This window comes from Aulonocara stuartgranti (genome assembly GCF_965226115.1).
Source record: "Aulonocara stuartgranti genome assembly, chromosome: 23".
In the NCBI taxonomy this organism is placed as follows: domain Eukaryota; kingdom Metazoa; phylum Chordata; class Actinopteri; order Cichliformes; family Cichlidae; genus Aulonocara; species Aulonocara stuartgranti.
Genome location: NC_138958.1, coordinates 19,139,297 through 19,154,345, shown reverse-complemented (window position 1 = coordinate 19,154,345; position 15,049 = coordinate 19,139,297). Strand labels below are relative to the sequence as shown.

Below are 15,049 nucleotides of genomic sequence, written 5' to 3'. Positions count from 1 at the left end.
TACAATTTACAGCTATCACTGCATGTGATAATCATAACAATATTCAGAATAACATCATTTTGAAGTTCGCGGACGACACTGCAGTGATCGGTTGCATCACTGGAGGAGACGAGGCGGCTTACAGGAGAGAGGTGGCCGGTCTGGTGTCATGGTGTGAGGACACCCTCAACACTGACAAGACAAAGAAGATGATAGTGGACATGAGGAAGAAGAGGAGACCTCACCAACCGCTGTCTATCCGGGGCCTTGAAGTGGAGAGGGTGAGCAGCTTCAGGTGCCTGGGCGTCTACATCACCGAGGACCTCACCTGGTCACTGAACACCACACAGCTGGTCAAGAAGGCTCAGCAGCGGCTGTATTTCCTGAGGAGGCTGAGGAAATTTGGTATGTCGGCCAAGATCCTCAGCAGCTTCTACAGCTGCACTGTGGAGAGCACACTGACCAGCTGCATCACTGCATGGTACGGCAGCACTACTGCTATGGACCGCAAACCGCAACTGTGGAGAAGATCACCAGGACACCGCTGCCCTCTCTGCAGAGCATCTACCATCATCGAGTCCAGAGGAGAGCTGCCTCCATCCTCAAAGACCCCACACACCCCCAACACAGACCGTTCACACTTCTGCCCTCAGGGCAGAGGTTCAGAAGTTTGAAATCCAGAATATCGAGACTCAACAACTCCTTCTTGCCCACTGCCATCAGACTCTTGAACAGCTGACCCATTTTGAACAGTAATAATACATTTATTTTGCACATCAGGTCATCTTACACATTAAGCTATAGCTCTTTTACACACATTTCTGTTTCAGATCTCCATATTTTGTCTCCTTTACTGTCTACATTTATTTATTTGTACTATTTGTATTTACATGTTCTGTTTCTATTGTATATATTAATCGGCATCTGTGGGTGGACAGCAAAGAAAGAATTTCATTGCACAGAGAAATGCCTTTTCTCTTGTGACACATGACAATAAACACTTTGAATTTCTTGAATAATACATCTGTTTTAAATTACTACTATTATTATATGACATCACTATAAAGTGCTACTGAAGATGTGAGCTCTCAGATGAGCAGTGAGGCCCACACACTGACACAGCAGAAAACTGTAGTAAATGCAATGAAATAAAATGACTCTGTGTTGCTGTGAAAAACAGAAGCGACATTTACAGTAAAAACCGAGAAGAAAAGCTTTAATGATGAGGATGTGAAATCCTTTAAAAAGTGATGCTTCCTGTTTGCATTTACTCTCACTAAAAGGGAAGTCCACCAGCGTACAACTGACATCTGTACTGAATACAGCTGCGGGATTCAGGACAGATGCACAGATTATGATCATTATATTAATTAATATATTATATGGAATATTAATATATTAATTAATATATTAATTAATTAATAATTAGTAGTATTATAAGTACAGATTACAGATGCTCAAGGGTCCTGTGACCAAAAGAGGTTCTCCAAATTTACTGACAATAATGTAGCTTTGTAAGATTGTGAATGTCCTTTTTTTTATTTTTAGCTGAGTACCACAGGAGGGTGGAGCAGAGTAGAAATGAATGCTGTGTTTGATTTACAACCTGTGTCCTCATAAATGGAAAAGTCCCCTCATGGTTTGCGTTGAAGGAGTGTGTTACAATACGCCTAAAGGAATATTTAGACTCTTTGCTGAAGTTACCAAAAAGGAAGGAATAAAATGAGATATTTGTCCTGAATCACCATGTATTAGTCGGCTTATATTTTAAAATTTGCAGAAATACGAAATAACCAAAGGTACATGAACATCATATATTCATTATTGAATGAACCATCCGTTTTCTGCCTCATAATCCAAGAGAAATGCTCAGACTTCCCTCTTCCAGCCACCTGCCTCAGCTATTCTTTGTACACAAAGACGTTCCCAAACAAAGCCTGCCTTTGTAGCACTTATCAGGGCTGGAACATTCAAGGTCCATCATTAGAGCTACTCCTCCAAACACCAAGAATCAAACACAGCAGTCGACCTGCAAAAATAAGAACTACCACCACCTTCATCTAGGGTGTCACCACAGGTTCATCACTGTGGTGTATTATTTAATAAACCAAGGCCAAAATCACAGCCTGAAGCTATCTTAATTTAAAAAAAAAAAAGAATGTTTTGCTTCATGTCATTTATTTTTAAACCAAGATGTTGTTGACTGATGTTGATTGAGTCGATCAGAAACACAACCTTTCCTGACTCCAGGAGTTCATCCATTGATCCAGAGGGACGCTAAAGGATCTTCACTAATAGAGAGGTCACAGATTCATGGAGTTTTGGCTCTACTCTCCTCATCCCATCTCTAAGACGGAGGTCAGCCACCCTTCAGATGAAGCTCGTTCTGACACACTGTGCTCACCTTCATCAGAATAGAGCACTACAGCAGCTTCATCACTGCAGGCGCTGATTACGTTTATTTAAAGCCTTTTGTTGTCCACATTTTTCCTCTGCCACTTATCTATATCACCATGTTACACCCCGACATGATGCAGATAGTTTCAGAGAAACAAAAAAAAAAAAAAAAAAAAGACAAAAGAGTAAAAAAAAGTTTGTTTTTAATTATTGTAGAACAATTTGTGTTTAAACGGGACTTTATTATTCAATCATTCCATTAACTGAATGAATCAGTTAATGAATCAGCTGTTTCACAAACCAATCATAAACAATAACAGGGAATACCTCAAAGACACATTTTTAAATCTCTTTCAATTTAATTATCTGAACTTGGCTTCAGTGGGACTGACATCTGATTGTTAACTCTTTATTTAGTAAAACACACACACACAAAACAAATTCACATGGTAAGTGTAAAATATAAATTACTGCATAAACATTCCTCATTGATAATTAAACATTTCCATCGTCACAGTGGATTCAGTGGCTCCTCCTTGTGGCAGGAAACTGTTACTGCAGAACAAAAACACTGAGAAACGTTTCGTTTTATTGTTGGGTTTTTATTGAGCTTCAGCAATGAACCTGCAAACGTCAGATGTAACAAACACACCAGAACTGCTGAGGAAGTCTGAAGTCATCAACACCTTCCTTAACATAACACTCAGAGTCAAAACAAAGGTTTGAATCCAGTTTAAATAAACTGCATTAAAAACAACCAGAAACAGGGAAGAAAAGAAGGAAAAAAAAAGCTACCAGTTTTTCCTAAATTTCCCACAATGCCTCTGGGTTGCTTTCCACACTTCACACCATGGTCTGCTACAATGAAAAGGACCAGGGTCACATGACTGCTGTGATTACCTTCAGACATCACAGGTACCCTGAGCAGAGACCCTCACCATTCAGACTGTAACAGCGCGGCGATACACAAACACACGGCACATCAGAGCTGATCGATTAACTGATTGGGTGACTGACAGACAGTTTATGTGCGGTCGCAGCTTCTTTGATGTTTTCTACAAGAGAAACACTGTAGCGCCACCTGTGGTCACACCAGAGCAAGCAGTAGTTACACTTACATGATCCTGGTCACATGACCACAATGCTATTGGTTGATTAAGTTGGTATAAGGGAAAAGATCCTGGACTTTGGTTCAGTCTGTCCTGACTTAAAACTGTATGATAAACAGGCTTAAACTTGAGCTGAAGCAAAGAAACTAAAAACACTGGATGTTTCCAAGGCTTTGAAACCCTGACAAATACCTCCATGACACAACAACTAAGCCAAGGAACAAAACAAATTATGAAAATAAAACACTGAACACAACTGATTGATCTCAACTGACAGGCAGAATAATTCATATTAAAACTTAACACAAACTAATCTGAAAATGACTTAAAGCCAACAAGTTGGCTGAATGTTGTAGTGCCTAGAGTCTTTGTGTAATTAAACAGACAGTTAACCCCACATGTTGATGAAGAAGACTAAACCACTGATCTGTTATCATCCTTATCGCTGAAAAGAGAAAAAAAAAATGAAACAAAAAACTGATACAAACGAAAGAGGATCCTCGTTCGTTCCCTGACCCTAACATTTTGTTAAGATCTCTACTATGACACTGCAACAATTAAACCAGATAATAAATAAACCTGAAATGTTGACAGATAAAATCTGAGGTATGAAAGTTGGGAGTAAATCTTTGACTATGGAAGCAAAACAACTTTGACGCATTGGCTTGTGCAAGAAAACTCAAACTATGGTTTGAGGACTGAACCCTGAAAATCAAGCGAGTAGTATCGTTTGCAGAGCTGAACTGTTGCTCAGTCCACTAATCGGTTAATCAGCTCTTTGTGCTACCTGGGAAGACTCACACACATCTGCGTTGCAGCTTTTTGATCTCTCGTCACTTCATAAACATAAAATATGCCGGTAAACAAGATGAAGCTTAAAGGGAGCTTCGGGATGTTTTGACCCATCTGCAGCCGAAACAATATATATAAATATATAAAACACAGCAGATCTTTAATAACAGTATTATATAGTAAATGATAGAAGACGCAGACAATAAATCTGACATTTTACTGACTATTCTCAGCACCGATTGTAATAAAGTCATGTTTTTGTTGGATTGTAAATGGTAAATGGCCTGTATTTGTATAGCGCTTTACTAGTCCCTAAGGGCCCCAAAGCACTTTACACATCCAGTCATCCCCATTCACACACACTTGTGTGGATTGTGTTGGATGTTTTGCTGTTTTTAGTAAACATTACTTTTACATTTTGGTTTTTTTAATCAATAATAAATAACAGCTTAGTTGTAAGTGCTTATTTTCCTTCAACAGTAATTTCTTCAAATAAAAACAGAGAAAAACAAACTGCATAATGTACAATGACCTCCTTTAGAAGCTGCTAATCTTCTGCAGAGATCCATGCCATCAGATTTAGTAAGTCTTAAATTTGCTGGAGCTCCTCCATTGTTAATAAATAATAATAACAACAATAATAACGATTATTAATAATACTACTAACAATAATAATAATCATAACTGTGACAGCTCCATGTAGTGGCCGATTGTTCTCACATGTTTCACACATCTGATACTTTAAAGATTCATTTGATGTTGAATGTCTTTGGATCAAACTAATGCTTTTTACGTCAGTGATACACAGACACACATGCAAGGAGAATCACTGAAATGAACACAACCTAAAAAACAAAAACCTTCACAATCCCGGTCTGTGGCAAACATCAGTCTCTATATGGTGTCACTGTGAAACATCCAGGTAGATTAAAGCCTGTTAAATCTGCCTGACAGTGTGACTTCCTGTTTTATTCATAGATGATAGGGAGCACTTCCCTCCTGGCGATCGACAAAGAACGTGAACAATGTAAATCAGCTTTATAAAGGTGTTTTCTGTGGAAGAATTCCAATTTGATCAATATGACTAATATCGGCCCATCACAGAAGTATCTGAGTACAATTATAATGAAACACACACTGAAACTTTAGACGTTAAAGGTCCGGCAGCAATCTCGGAAAGTCGAACAACTGTATTTTTCTGTTTATGACAGTAATCTGGGTCGTATCAATGTTGTTCGGATACTTTTCTTCTTCTTCTGCTGTAATGTCCTTTTTTGGTCTCGGGCATCAAAAGAGCTTCAATAGGGGTAAATAATGACTGGTTTTAAAACCTCGTCAGCTCTCCATAGAACTTATTTTTGATTTATTTAAATGGTGGCGCTCAAAGGTCAAATGCACTGCAACATAAGAAAACATCAACAAATGGAACAAGTGCACAAAACAGAAAGGAAATTGAAAAAAACATTACTAAAAAATAACTTTTTGTGAGGTTTTTTGTTTTTCTTTTATTGTACTTGGTGTGTTTTTGGAGTACTTTTCTACTTGCAGCTGTTTGACCTTTCAGGGCCACACTCAGTTTTGAAATCATTGAATTTGGAGGCTGACCTGACTCAGCGGATGGATATCAGCCAGGAGACTGGTTCATCAGTTTTTCAGGCATTAACCAATATTGGCCAGTATGGATACTTACACATTTTGGAGGTTATTTCTTTGTTTTCCAGTAACACAGCATGAAGTTAGCACTGAAAAGCAATGAAAACACCATCTGACTCCAATCAGATCTAAACAGGACTACACCGATATCTCTGGTGTCATGACACAGCGTGTCCAGCAGGGCAGATGACTTGATTAGCAAGACTAAGCTAAACGACTATCTTTATGACTGTCAACATACATTGAATAACATGACAGCCTGTCTTTGGGAGACTGTTTATAAATGGATCAATTTAACGTTGATGTCATGAACATCAGTGCAGCGAGTTCATTCATGTTTGTTTTGGAGGGCTGAAAACAGGTGGAGGTGGATGCAGCGGGTGAGTCGGAGTGTAACGGTCGCAGGTGGTTTCGAGCTGAGGTTTAGGTTTAACATTTTTCTGTCACCTGATTGGAGGATGAGTTACATCAGCACACTGAACAGTCTAATAAGAAATGCCTCGAGGCAGAAGAGGAATTTTTCAGTCGTCTGAGCTGAAGGATGAAACGTTAAGACGATAGCTGTATATAATGACGATAGATGTATGGATGTCAATAATTCAAAGCAGCTCCATTATACATTTACCAGATTTAGAGCAAATATGGAAAAGAAGGGTTTTACTTTATACGACAGTGTGAAATGTTATTTTTAAGGTATAATCTAGTTTTTGATTAAAGCTAAACCCAACTTTAACTCAAGTCTGTGCCTACTTTCAAGAGAAGAAAAGCACAAACAGAGCAGGACAGAGGAGAGTCAGGTGCTGCAGGGAGGAGGAGGTAACCGCTGCACCCCGAGGCAAAGCAGTCACAGGAGGCGAAGGACGTGGAGTCGTTATTTTAACGGCGGGCTTCTCTGCAACACAAAACAGATAAACATCAGTTTAATCAGAGCTGAACGTGCAAAAAACACTTTTTTCTTTTCTTCTGTTTGCCTAAAAATAAAGATGCTTTCTGTTACTTTTTTTAAATTTTAAAGTGCAACTTCTTAAGTGTAGCATTTGTAAGTTTGCTGGGAAGCAGCGCTATCTTTGCTTTATGCTGTCAAATCAGCCCAAAGTCAAATCCGCACAAGGCACACCTTAGTGGTTCAGTAAATTAGCTGTTCATTTTAGTCAGTGTTTGAGCTCTAAAAGGTCTGTTTCCTCTTTTATCCACTCAGTTTTAACACTACTGCAGCTTTGTAGGTGATGTAATGGTAAATGGCCTGTATTTGTATATCGCTTTAATTTGTCCCTATGGACCCCAAAGCACTTTACACTACATTCAGTCATCCACCCATTCACACACACATTCACACACTGGTGATGGCAAGCTACATGTATGCTGTATGCTGCTTCTAAAAACACGCCTGACAGTGGAATACTAAAATATTGTGGGAAGATCAGAAACGAACAAAAAAAAGGAAAAAAAAAAAGCTAATAAAATTATTTTCTTCCTCTTGTAGTGCTGCTTTGGATTTTAGATTCAGATTTAAGTTTTTGTTTTTACTTTTTTTAATATGAAAAGTGAACAATATTTAAAAGGCAAACACGACACTGGAACTCTTTAAAGATTCAAATGTGTTCACAGGTGTAGGTGCAGTCCAGCAGGTGGCAGTGTTGCAGCACAGAGCCACTGATGGGGCTGCTTAATAGTCTGATAACCAAACTCATGTTCACCTGCAGGACACGGAGGATATTTTTAAAAAGCCTCTTAAATTGGGGAAAATCTGAATGGAGTCTGGTGCTGTCTGAGTTCAAGTTTCACCTGATATTGACCTGCTGCACGAGCCACAAGCAGTTGAAAAAGTTTTTATCCCCATACCTGAGCTCACACTCACTGATCAGGGTTCATGCTGTTTATCTGTGACACATATAGGGCCACATGGACGCAGCAGATACATAACGAGCCACCAACTCCAGCTTTGACTCGATCTGATATTGTTGCGTTGTTGTTGTTTCTGCAGCAATAAAACTAATGGTGTCCAGCTTCAACACTTGCAAGACACAAATCACATTGTAGTGATGTCATAGTTTTATAATGTGGAAAGAGTCAGGCACCACAACAACAGGATAATAAGAGTTGCACGCTAGATTTGCAGCACGTGTATTTGTTCAGAGAGAGAATGGATTAATAAAGAGGATTTTTGTGCAGCAGTCAGCTCTTTGTGAGCTCGAGACTTCATCGACACTTACTGTGAACAGTTTCTGCACTGAATTAGATCTAAAGAGGAAACGTGTCCTGATTTCTATTCACAGCAGCATGATCATTTTCTGCACTTTTCAAAGACCCCTGAGCTGCTGCTGCACAAACACTGAGGTGTTCCTAATAAGGTGCTCGTGCTGCTGAACTGACCTGTGACTTTCAGAGTTATCTTGGTCTGATAGTCTACTTTGGTGATGTGGCAGTCATACGGGCCGGCGTCGTCCGCCCTCAGGCCCTTTATGAGGATGGAGAGGTTTCCAGTCTTGTAATGGTTTGGGAAGCTGAACACGCGACCTCTGAACTTTGGATCCATTTTATCCTCTTTGCCGTTGATGATATCCAACACAATTTTGTCATCCTTGTCCCTCCAGAAGGCGGTGACCGGCTCAGACAGCTGTTCAGAGTAGACACAGGGCAGGAGGACCTCATCTCCGATGAAGCCGGTCCTCACAGACTGGCTGCTGCCTGCAAGATGACAGGACAGGTGAGTTACAGGTTACCTGTGCACAGCTTCACCACAGCTCTGTGCTTTAGCTCACTGTTTAAGCAACAGACTAAAAAACTTAATGTTCCAGTTTTTCTCTGGATAAACTTCTGTCCTCTGAACCAAATCATCACAAGCCAATTTATGGAATCAGTCTGTTGTTTGGAAAAACCTTAAACACATAAAACACTCACTGGATGTTCTCCTGCTTAGTAAACCCTCATGAATGTCTTTAAATATGCAGAGGACTGTAAATTTTTACTGTGATTAAAATCTGCCAGACGATGATGGGAATACTCAGTAAATGCTGCTGCACTGTGTAATTCATGCTCAGTGCTGTGAGTGAGTGACCTGCAAACATCATGCGACTTTGAGCACAGGGAAAATCTCACAGCAGAGGAAGAACATGAGCAGTATTTTAGCATTAATTAATCTGATTCAGCTGTTAATGTCTGTCCTGAGACTGAGGGGCCGCAAGCTGAAGCAAAGAACAGCTTCCCTCTTTTCCTAACTGTAACTGTAACTCTGTGCACTGCGCGGACAGGTCACAGGATCTTACTGGGAAAAGCAGAGGCGGTGGTGTGTGTTTCATGATCAACAACAGCTGGTGTGATTATGCGAACGTGCACCCGGTCAAATCCTTCTGCTCACCGGACCTGGAGTACCTGATGATTAAGTGCCGGCCATTCTGGCTACCGAGGGAATTTACAGCAGTGATCATTACGGCTGTTTACATACCCCCACAAGCCGACACTGACAGAGCACTCAGGGAACTGTACAGCGCGATCAGCAGCGAGGAAACCGCACACTCAGAGGCAGCGTTTATCACAGCCGGAGACTTTAATAAGGGAAACCTGAAGAAAGTCTCACCCAAACTCCACCAACACATCCATTTCAACACTCGTGGAGACCGGCTACTTGACCACTGCTACACCTCTTTCCGGGATGCGTACAAAGCCCTCCCCCGCGCCCCATTCGGCCAATCAGATCACTGCTCCATCCTGCTCCTGCCCGCCTACAGGCAGAAGCTGAAACGGGAAGCTCCAACCCGGAGGGCGGTGCACTGTTGGACGGACCAATCGGAATCTACGCTGCGGGACTGTTTTGATCACGCGGACTGGGAAATGTTTCACGTGGCTGCCAGAGACATTGATGAGTACACAGACTCAGTCTGCGGATTTATCAGGAAATGCATGGAAGATGTCGTCCCATCCAGAACAGTTAAATCCTTCCCAAATCAAAAACCCTGGATTACCGGAGATGTTCGCGCGGCACTGGCGGCACGGAACACCGCCTTTGCCTCCGCGAACACATCGGACTACAAACACGCACATTACCAACTCCGGAAGACGATCAAAGCAGCCAAACGTGAGTACAGGGACAGGGTGGAGCAACAGTTTAACAACCCTCGGAGTATGGGGCAGGGACTAAACACGATCACAGACTTTAGAGGGAAAACCAGCACACCGCAGACCACGGCCTCTCTGTGTGAGGATCTAAACGTATTCTACACTAGATTCGACACAGCGAACACCATGAGACCGGACAGTGTGCGCACCGCGGATGACGTCAGTGCGCACACTGTGTCTGAGGAGGATGTGCGGAAGTGCTTCAGGAAGGTGAACGTGCGCAAAGCTACTGGTCCGGACGGGATTCCCGGCCGCGTCCTCAAGTCATGCGCGGCTCAGCTGGCTGGAGTGTTCACACACATCTTCAACCTTTCCCTCTCTCTGTCTGTAGTCCCAGCCTGCTTCAAAATGGCCACCGTCGTCCCTGTACCCAAATCCTCCACCATCTCCTCATTGAACGACTGGCGACCTGTAGCCCTGACCCCCATCGTAAGCAAATGCTTCGAGAAGCTGGTCAGGGACTTCATCTGCTCTGCACTACCCGACTCACTGGACCCTCTACAGTTTGCATACCGCCACAACAGGTCCACTGATGATGCCATAGCCCTGACACTACATACTGCCCTGTCACACCTGGAGAAGAGAGACATGTATGTGAGAATGCTGTTTGTAGATTACAGCTCAGCATTCAATACCATCGTTCCCTCGAAGCTGGACAGGAAACTGCAGGATCTAGGACTGAGCAGCTCCCTCTGCAGCTGGATCCTTAGCTTCCTGTCTGACAGACGCCAAGTGGTCAGACTGGGCAGCATCACCTCATCCCCTCATCACACTGCACACTGGTGCTCCACAGGGGTGTGTACTGAGCCCTCTCCTGTACTCACTCTACACCTACGACTGCACAGCCACTAACAACTCCAACATCATTGTGAAGTTTGCGGACGACACTACAGTGGTGGGTCTTATCACCAACGGTGATGAGACGGCTTACAGGGAGGAGGTCAGCGCCCTAACCCACTGGTGTCAAGACAACCATCTCACCCTCAACGTCGCAAAGACAAAGGAGTTGATAGTGGACTTCCGGAGGTGCAGAGAAGTACACACCCCCATCACCATCAACGGCGCTGCTGTGGAGAGAGTGAGCAGCTTCCGGTTCCTTGGTGTACATCTGGCTGAGGATCTTACGTGGTCAGTACACACAAACAAAACAGTGAAGAAGGCGCAGCAGCGCCTCTTCTTTCTCAGGAGACTGAAAAGATTCGGCATGAGCCCCCGCATCCTCAGGACCTTCTATCACTGTGCCATTGAGAGCATCCTCACTGGATGCATCACCACCTGGTATGGCAACAGCACCGCCTACAACTGCAAAGCTCTCCAGCGAGTAGTGCGGTGCTCTGAACGGATAATTGGAGGTGAGCTTCCCTCCCTCCAAGACATCTACAGGAAGCGCTGCCTGAGGAAAGCGGGGAGGATCATCAAGGACTCCAGTCACCCCAGCCATAAACTGTTCACACTACTTCCCTCAGGAAGGAGGTTCTGCAGCATCCGGTCCCGTACCAGCAGACTGAGAGACAGCTTCTTCCATCAGGCCATCAGACTGCTGAACACGTCATAGACACCTCAGCTTCACTACTGGAACTTTAACATTATGCACTCCATACCGTACAGTAATGCCACTGTTTTGCACATATTCAACTCTGTATATTTTTATATATTTTATTTTTACTCTATTTAATTTGTAAAAAATGTGTATACACACACACACACACACACACGTAGAAAAACATTTAGTATACACATCCAGAAATGCATATACTATTATATATTGTACATATATTTATTAGTTTCAGATTTAGCCATTCTTGTATTTTGCTTGTTTACGTTATTGTATTTTGCACAACCCTGTTGCTTGTGAAGCTCGCACACAAGAATTTCACTCACATGTGCTGTACCAATGTACCTGCACATGTGATGTGACAATAAAAGTGATTTGATTTGATTTAATCAAAGTCCTTCATCAGCTAAATACTTCACTAAATGGCACTGACCTACATGATTACAGACCTCTGCATAAAGGTGAGTCAGGTCTTAGAAATAGTTCATCTTTAAATATCTGCAAATACCAGAGATCAGAATCATGAATGTGAAGGCAGGCTATTACAATAAACTAAACCTGAGGCAGATCAGATCAAACTGAACTTTTTTTCTCTTCATAAACAAAGGAAAATGTATAAAATAATAAAAGTGAATAAAAAAATAAAATAAAGGTTTGGGACTTCAACACTTAACCTGCCAAATGTTAAAGTGGATTTAAACTGTGGTGACTTTAGTGTGTGGAGTTCAAAACGAGGGTGTTCACACAATTAACTTAATAAAAACAAAGATAAGCTGCCAGAAGATCTGTCTGTGTGGAGCTGATTTGTACAGAATCTGACAAATCCTGCTTCTTTTCCACTGGTTGTTACTCTGTAAAGCAGGAACATCAAACTCATTAGGGTGACGTACAGCCCATTTTTATCCGAGGTGGTCCGAACCAGTGAAACTGTCCTGTCTGTCAGTGAAGTTTAACTACACATTTAGCTGAGATGATTTCATTTAGGAAAAAAATAAGTGTCATTTCAATAATATTCTTCAGTTTTCCTACATGTTAGAAAACATCCTGCTGTAGTAAGTGGGAGACATTTATCAGAGCAACTCGTAAACTGTAAGAAATCAACATGGAAAATTATATAAAATGTTTTAATGGCTGATTGTACAGACTGAAATGAAATGAAAGCCCCTGTTCTGTTAGTTACTTTAGGGTGGTATGAATGGGTTTTATCAGCAAGAAAAACCTGGGAACTTCAGCTCTTTAGGTTTTTTTTTTTTTTACACTGACTTCAAATATAACATTTGTTTTAATGCATGTTTCTTTTCCCACAGAGTCCACTCTGAGATTGCCAGGAATATTCTGGATGAAGCGCAAGCATGCCTCCCCCCCCCATTCAGTTTCTCATTGTCAAGCTAAAAAGACTTTCTGGCAGCCAGGCTTATTGCTTATAAGCTGACACACTAGTTGTATAATTCTTTGAACCATAAAAACTAAAAACAAATACATGATAAAAATAATTGATGTGAGTCCAGCATCCCCAGTTGGTTTACAGGTCAGTTAATCACTAAGTGTAACAGAGATCTGTGGAAAATTTGGGAGTGTTTTTATTTTTATTACCCTGTTTTTTTTATCGTTTTTGTTTTTCTACTGTTATTTTGCTGTGATTTTTCTCTTTTTTTATGTATTTGTACTGATTTTTGTCCTCTGTTCTTTCCTGTGATTTCACTTTTCTTTACTGTAGTTTTATGGATTTTATCTTTGTTTTTGTTTGTTCTTTGTTTATTTGGAGGGGCGCCATTCTTTCATGTATTCAGCACAGGCCTGGAGCTGGTGATAAACAAGGGAGAAAACCACACACTCACAGATTATTTTATGATAATTTTACAGCTGAAACTAGAAAATAATTCCAGGCAACCTGCTTACATTATAAAGGTTAATTCATTTGTAATAAATCCAGTCATAAAGACGGTAACAGGATCCTGATTTTCTGCACAGTCTTTAGGGTTTTTTTTCCATAGTACCTACTGGGACAGGCCCAACGTGGCACGACTCTTTTTTTCCATTACAATCGAGTACAACCTAAAGCACATCGGGTTGTTATAGCAACGTAGGGAAGTGTCTTGTGATGTCATTTGTATGCAACATGGACGCCGAGATGATGGTATACCTGATTTAGGTGAAGGAGACGCTCTCATGATTTATCGAGTGACGCCACTGATTAGCCAATTGATGGCATGGAGTCTGTTGGACGGTCTCAGACCATTTGGAACCCTAAAAAAACCATGTCGTTAATGACTCTCCGGCCACCCTGCAGCCTCTTTGTTGTGTGCATCACTGTATGAAGAAGTGATTGCGTAGCCACAGTATCAACAGACTCCCTGCTCATCTCTGCTCTTTGCTCACATGGAAACATACACTAACTAAACTGGATCTAAATCCTCTTCTGTCCACAAAGGGAACAACAATTGCCAAGCCCAGAAATTTTCCACTCTTTCACATCTTCCACTTTCCTGTCTGTCTCATGCTGCCGTACATGCAGGTACCACAATGAGACGAGCCGTTTACGTTCAGAAAATGACCACACTAGTCAGTAGGAACTGCCAACTCACTCAAACTACTCTCTAATGACTGCACAGTTTTAATTTTGGTTTATTTTGGAGGGCCACACAGACTTTCCATGGCATGCTTCTCATGTTTGTTCAGCTCAACTGATGCAACGCAACAAGAACATGAACAGCAGGAAACCAGAAAGAGGAAGAAGATTCACACCTGACTAGGAACTGAAACCGCAATACTTAACCACATAGAGCTGTTTTCTGTTTTAGGTCTTTTTTTTTTGGTGGAAACATTTAATTACACTGTGTTTAAATATCTTAAATTACCCTGACACACAAGGAGAACCAACACTGAACCAAAGAAAAACTACACTGAGGTGAGAGAACACCCCGAGTCTCCAATTTGAGACAGATCCGTTAATAAATGTCTTCACTACTGGCTAGTTAAAATATGAAATAAATATATAAATTAATAATAATTCAAGTGTTGAAGTCCCATATTTGAAAATAAAAAACTTCAAAAGCAACTAGTGACCAGTGCTATATTTCACAGAAATGCAACATTAAACTAATGTTTTCATTTTTGAGACTGACTTTGAAAGCAGGGACATCGCTCAGGAGTAGTCTGAGGTTAAGCTGACTGATAAACTTAATTCAGGCTAGGTTTAAATATACAAAGAGGCATTAAAACTGCCACAGAGTAGCATTTTCATGTGTCACAAATCTTGCAGCATTCACTCTGGCTGTCAGCATGCTGACCGTCTGACCCCTGCTTGCCTGTAGCCATCATTGCATTACAGTTAGAATCTTGACTGCTGATCACGCCGTTATGTATTGGCCTCAGAAGACTTCGTACATGAAATGAGCAAGTAATCCACTTGTGAAAATATGCCCGTGTTTAATCTAACCCCAGACTC

The 15,049-nt window shown here is 41.4% G+C and overlaps 1 protein-coding gene across 3 annotated transcripts in view; it reads right to left on the bottom strand.

Moving 5' to 3' along the window:
• Positions 1-2,957: 2,957 nt before the first annotated feature.
• LOC309700817 (sodium channel regulatory subunit beta-4-like) overlaps positions 2,958-15,049 on the bottom strand; it is a 32,957-nt gene continuing 20,865 nt past the window's right edge. For all 3 annotated transcript variants that reach the window (XM_082524650.1, XM_082524652.1, XM_082524651.1), the window contains 2 exons: positions 8,304-8,618; positions 2,958-6,822 (listed from right to left, as the gene is read on the bottom strand). In XM_082524650.1, the coding sequence (XP_082380776.1) occupies positions 6,683-6,822; positions 8,304-8,618 (455 nt within the window). In that variant the 3' untranslated portion in view covers positions 2,958-6,682. The remainder of the gene's footprint in view (positions 6,823-8,303; positions 8,619-15,049) is intronic.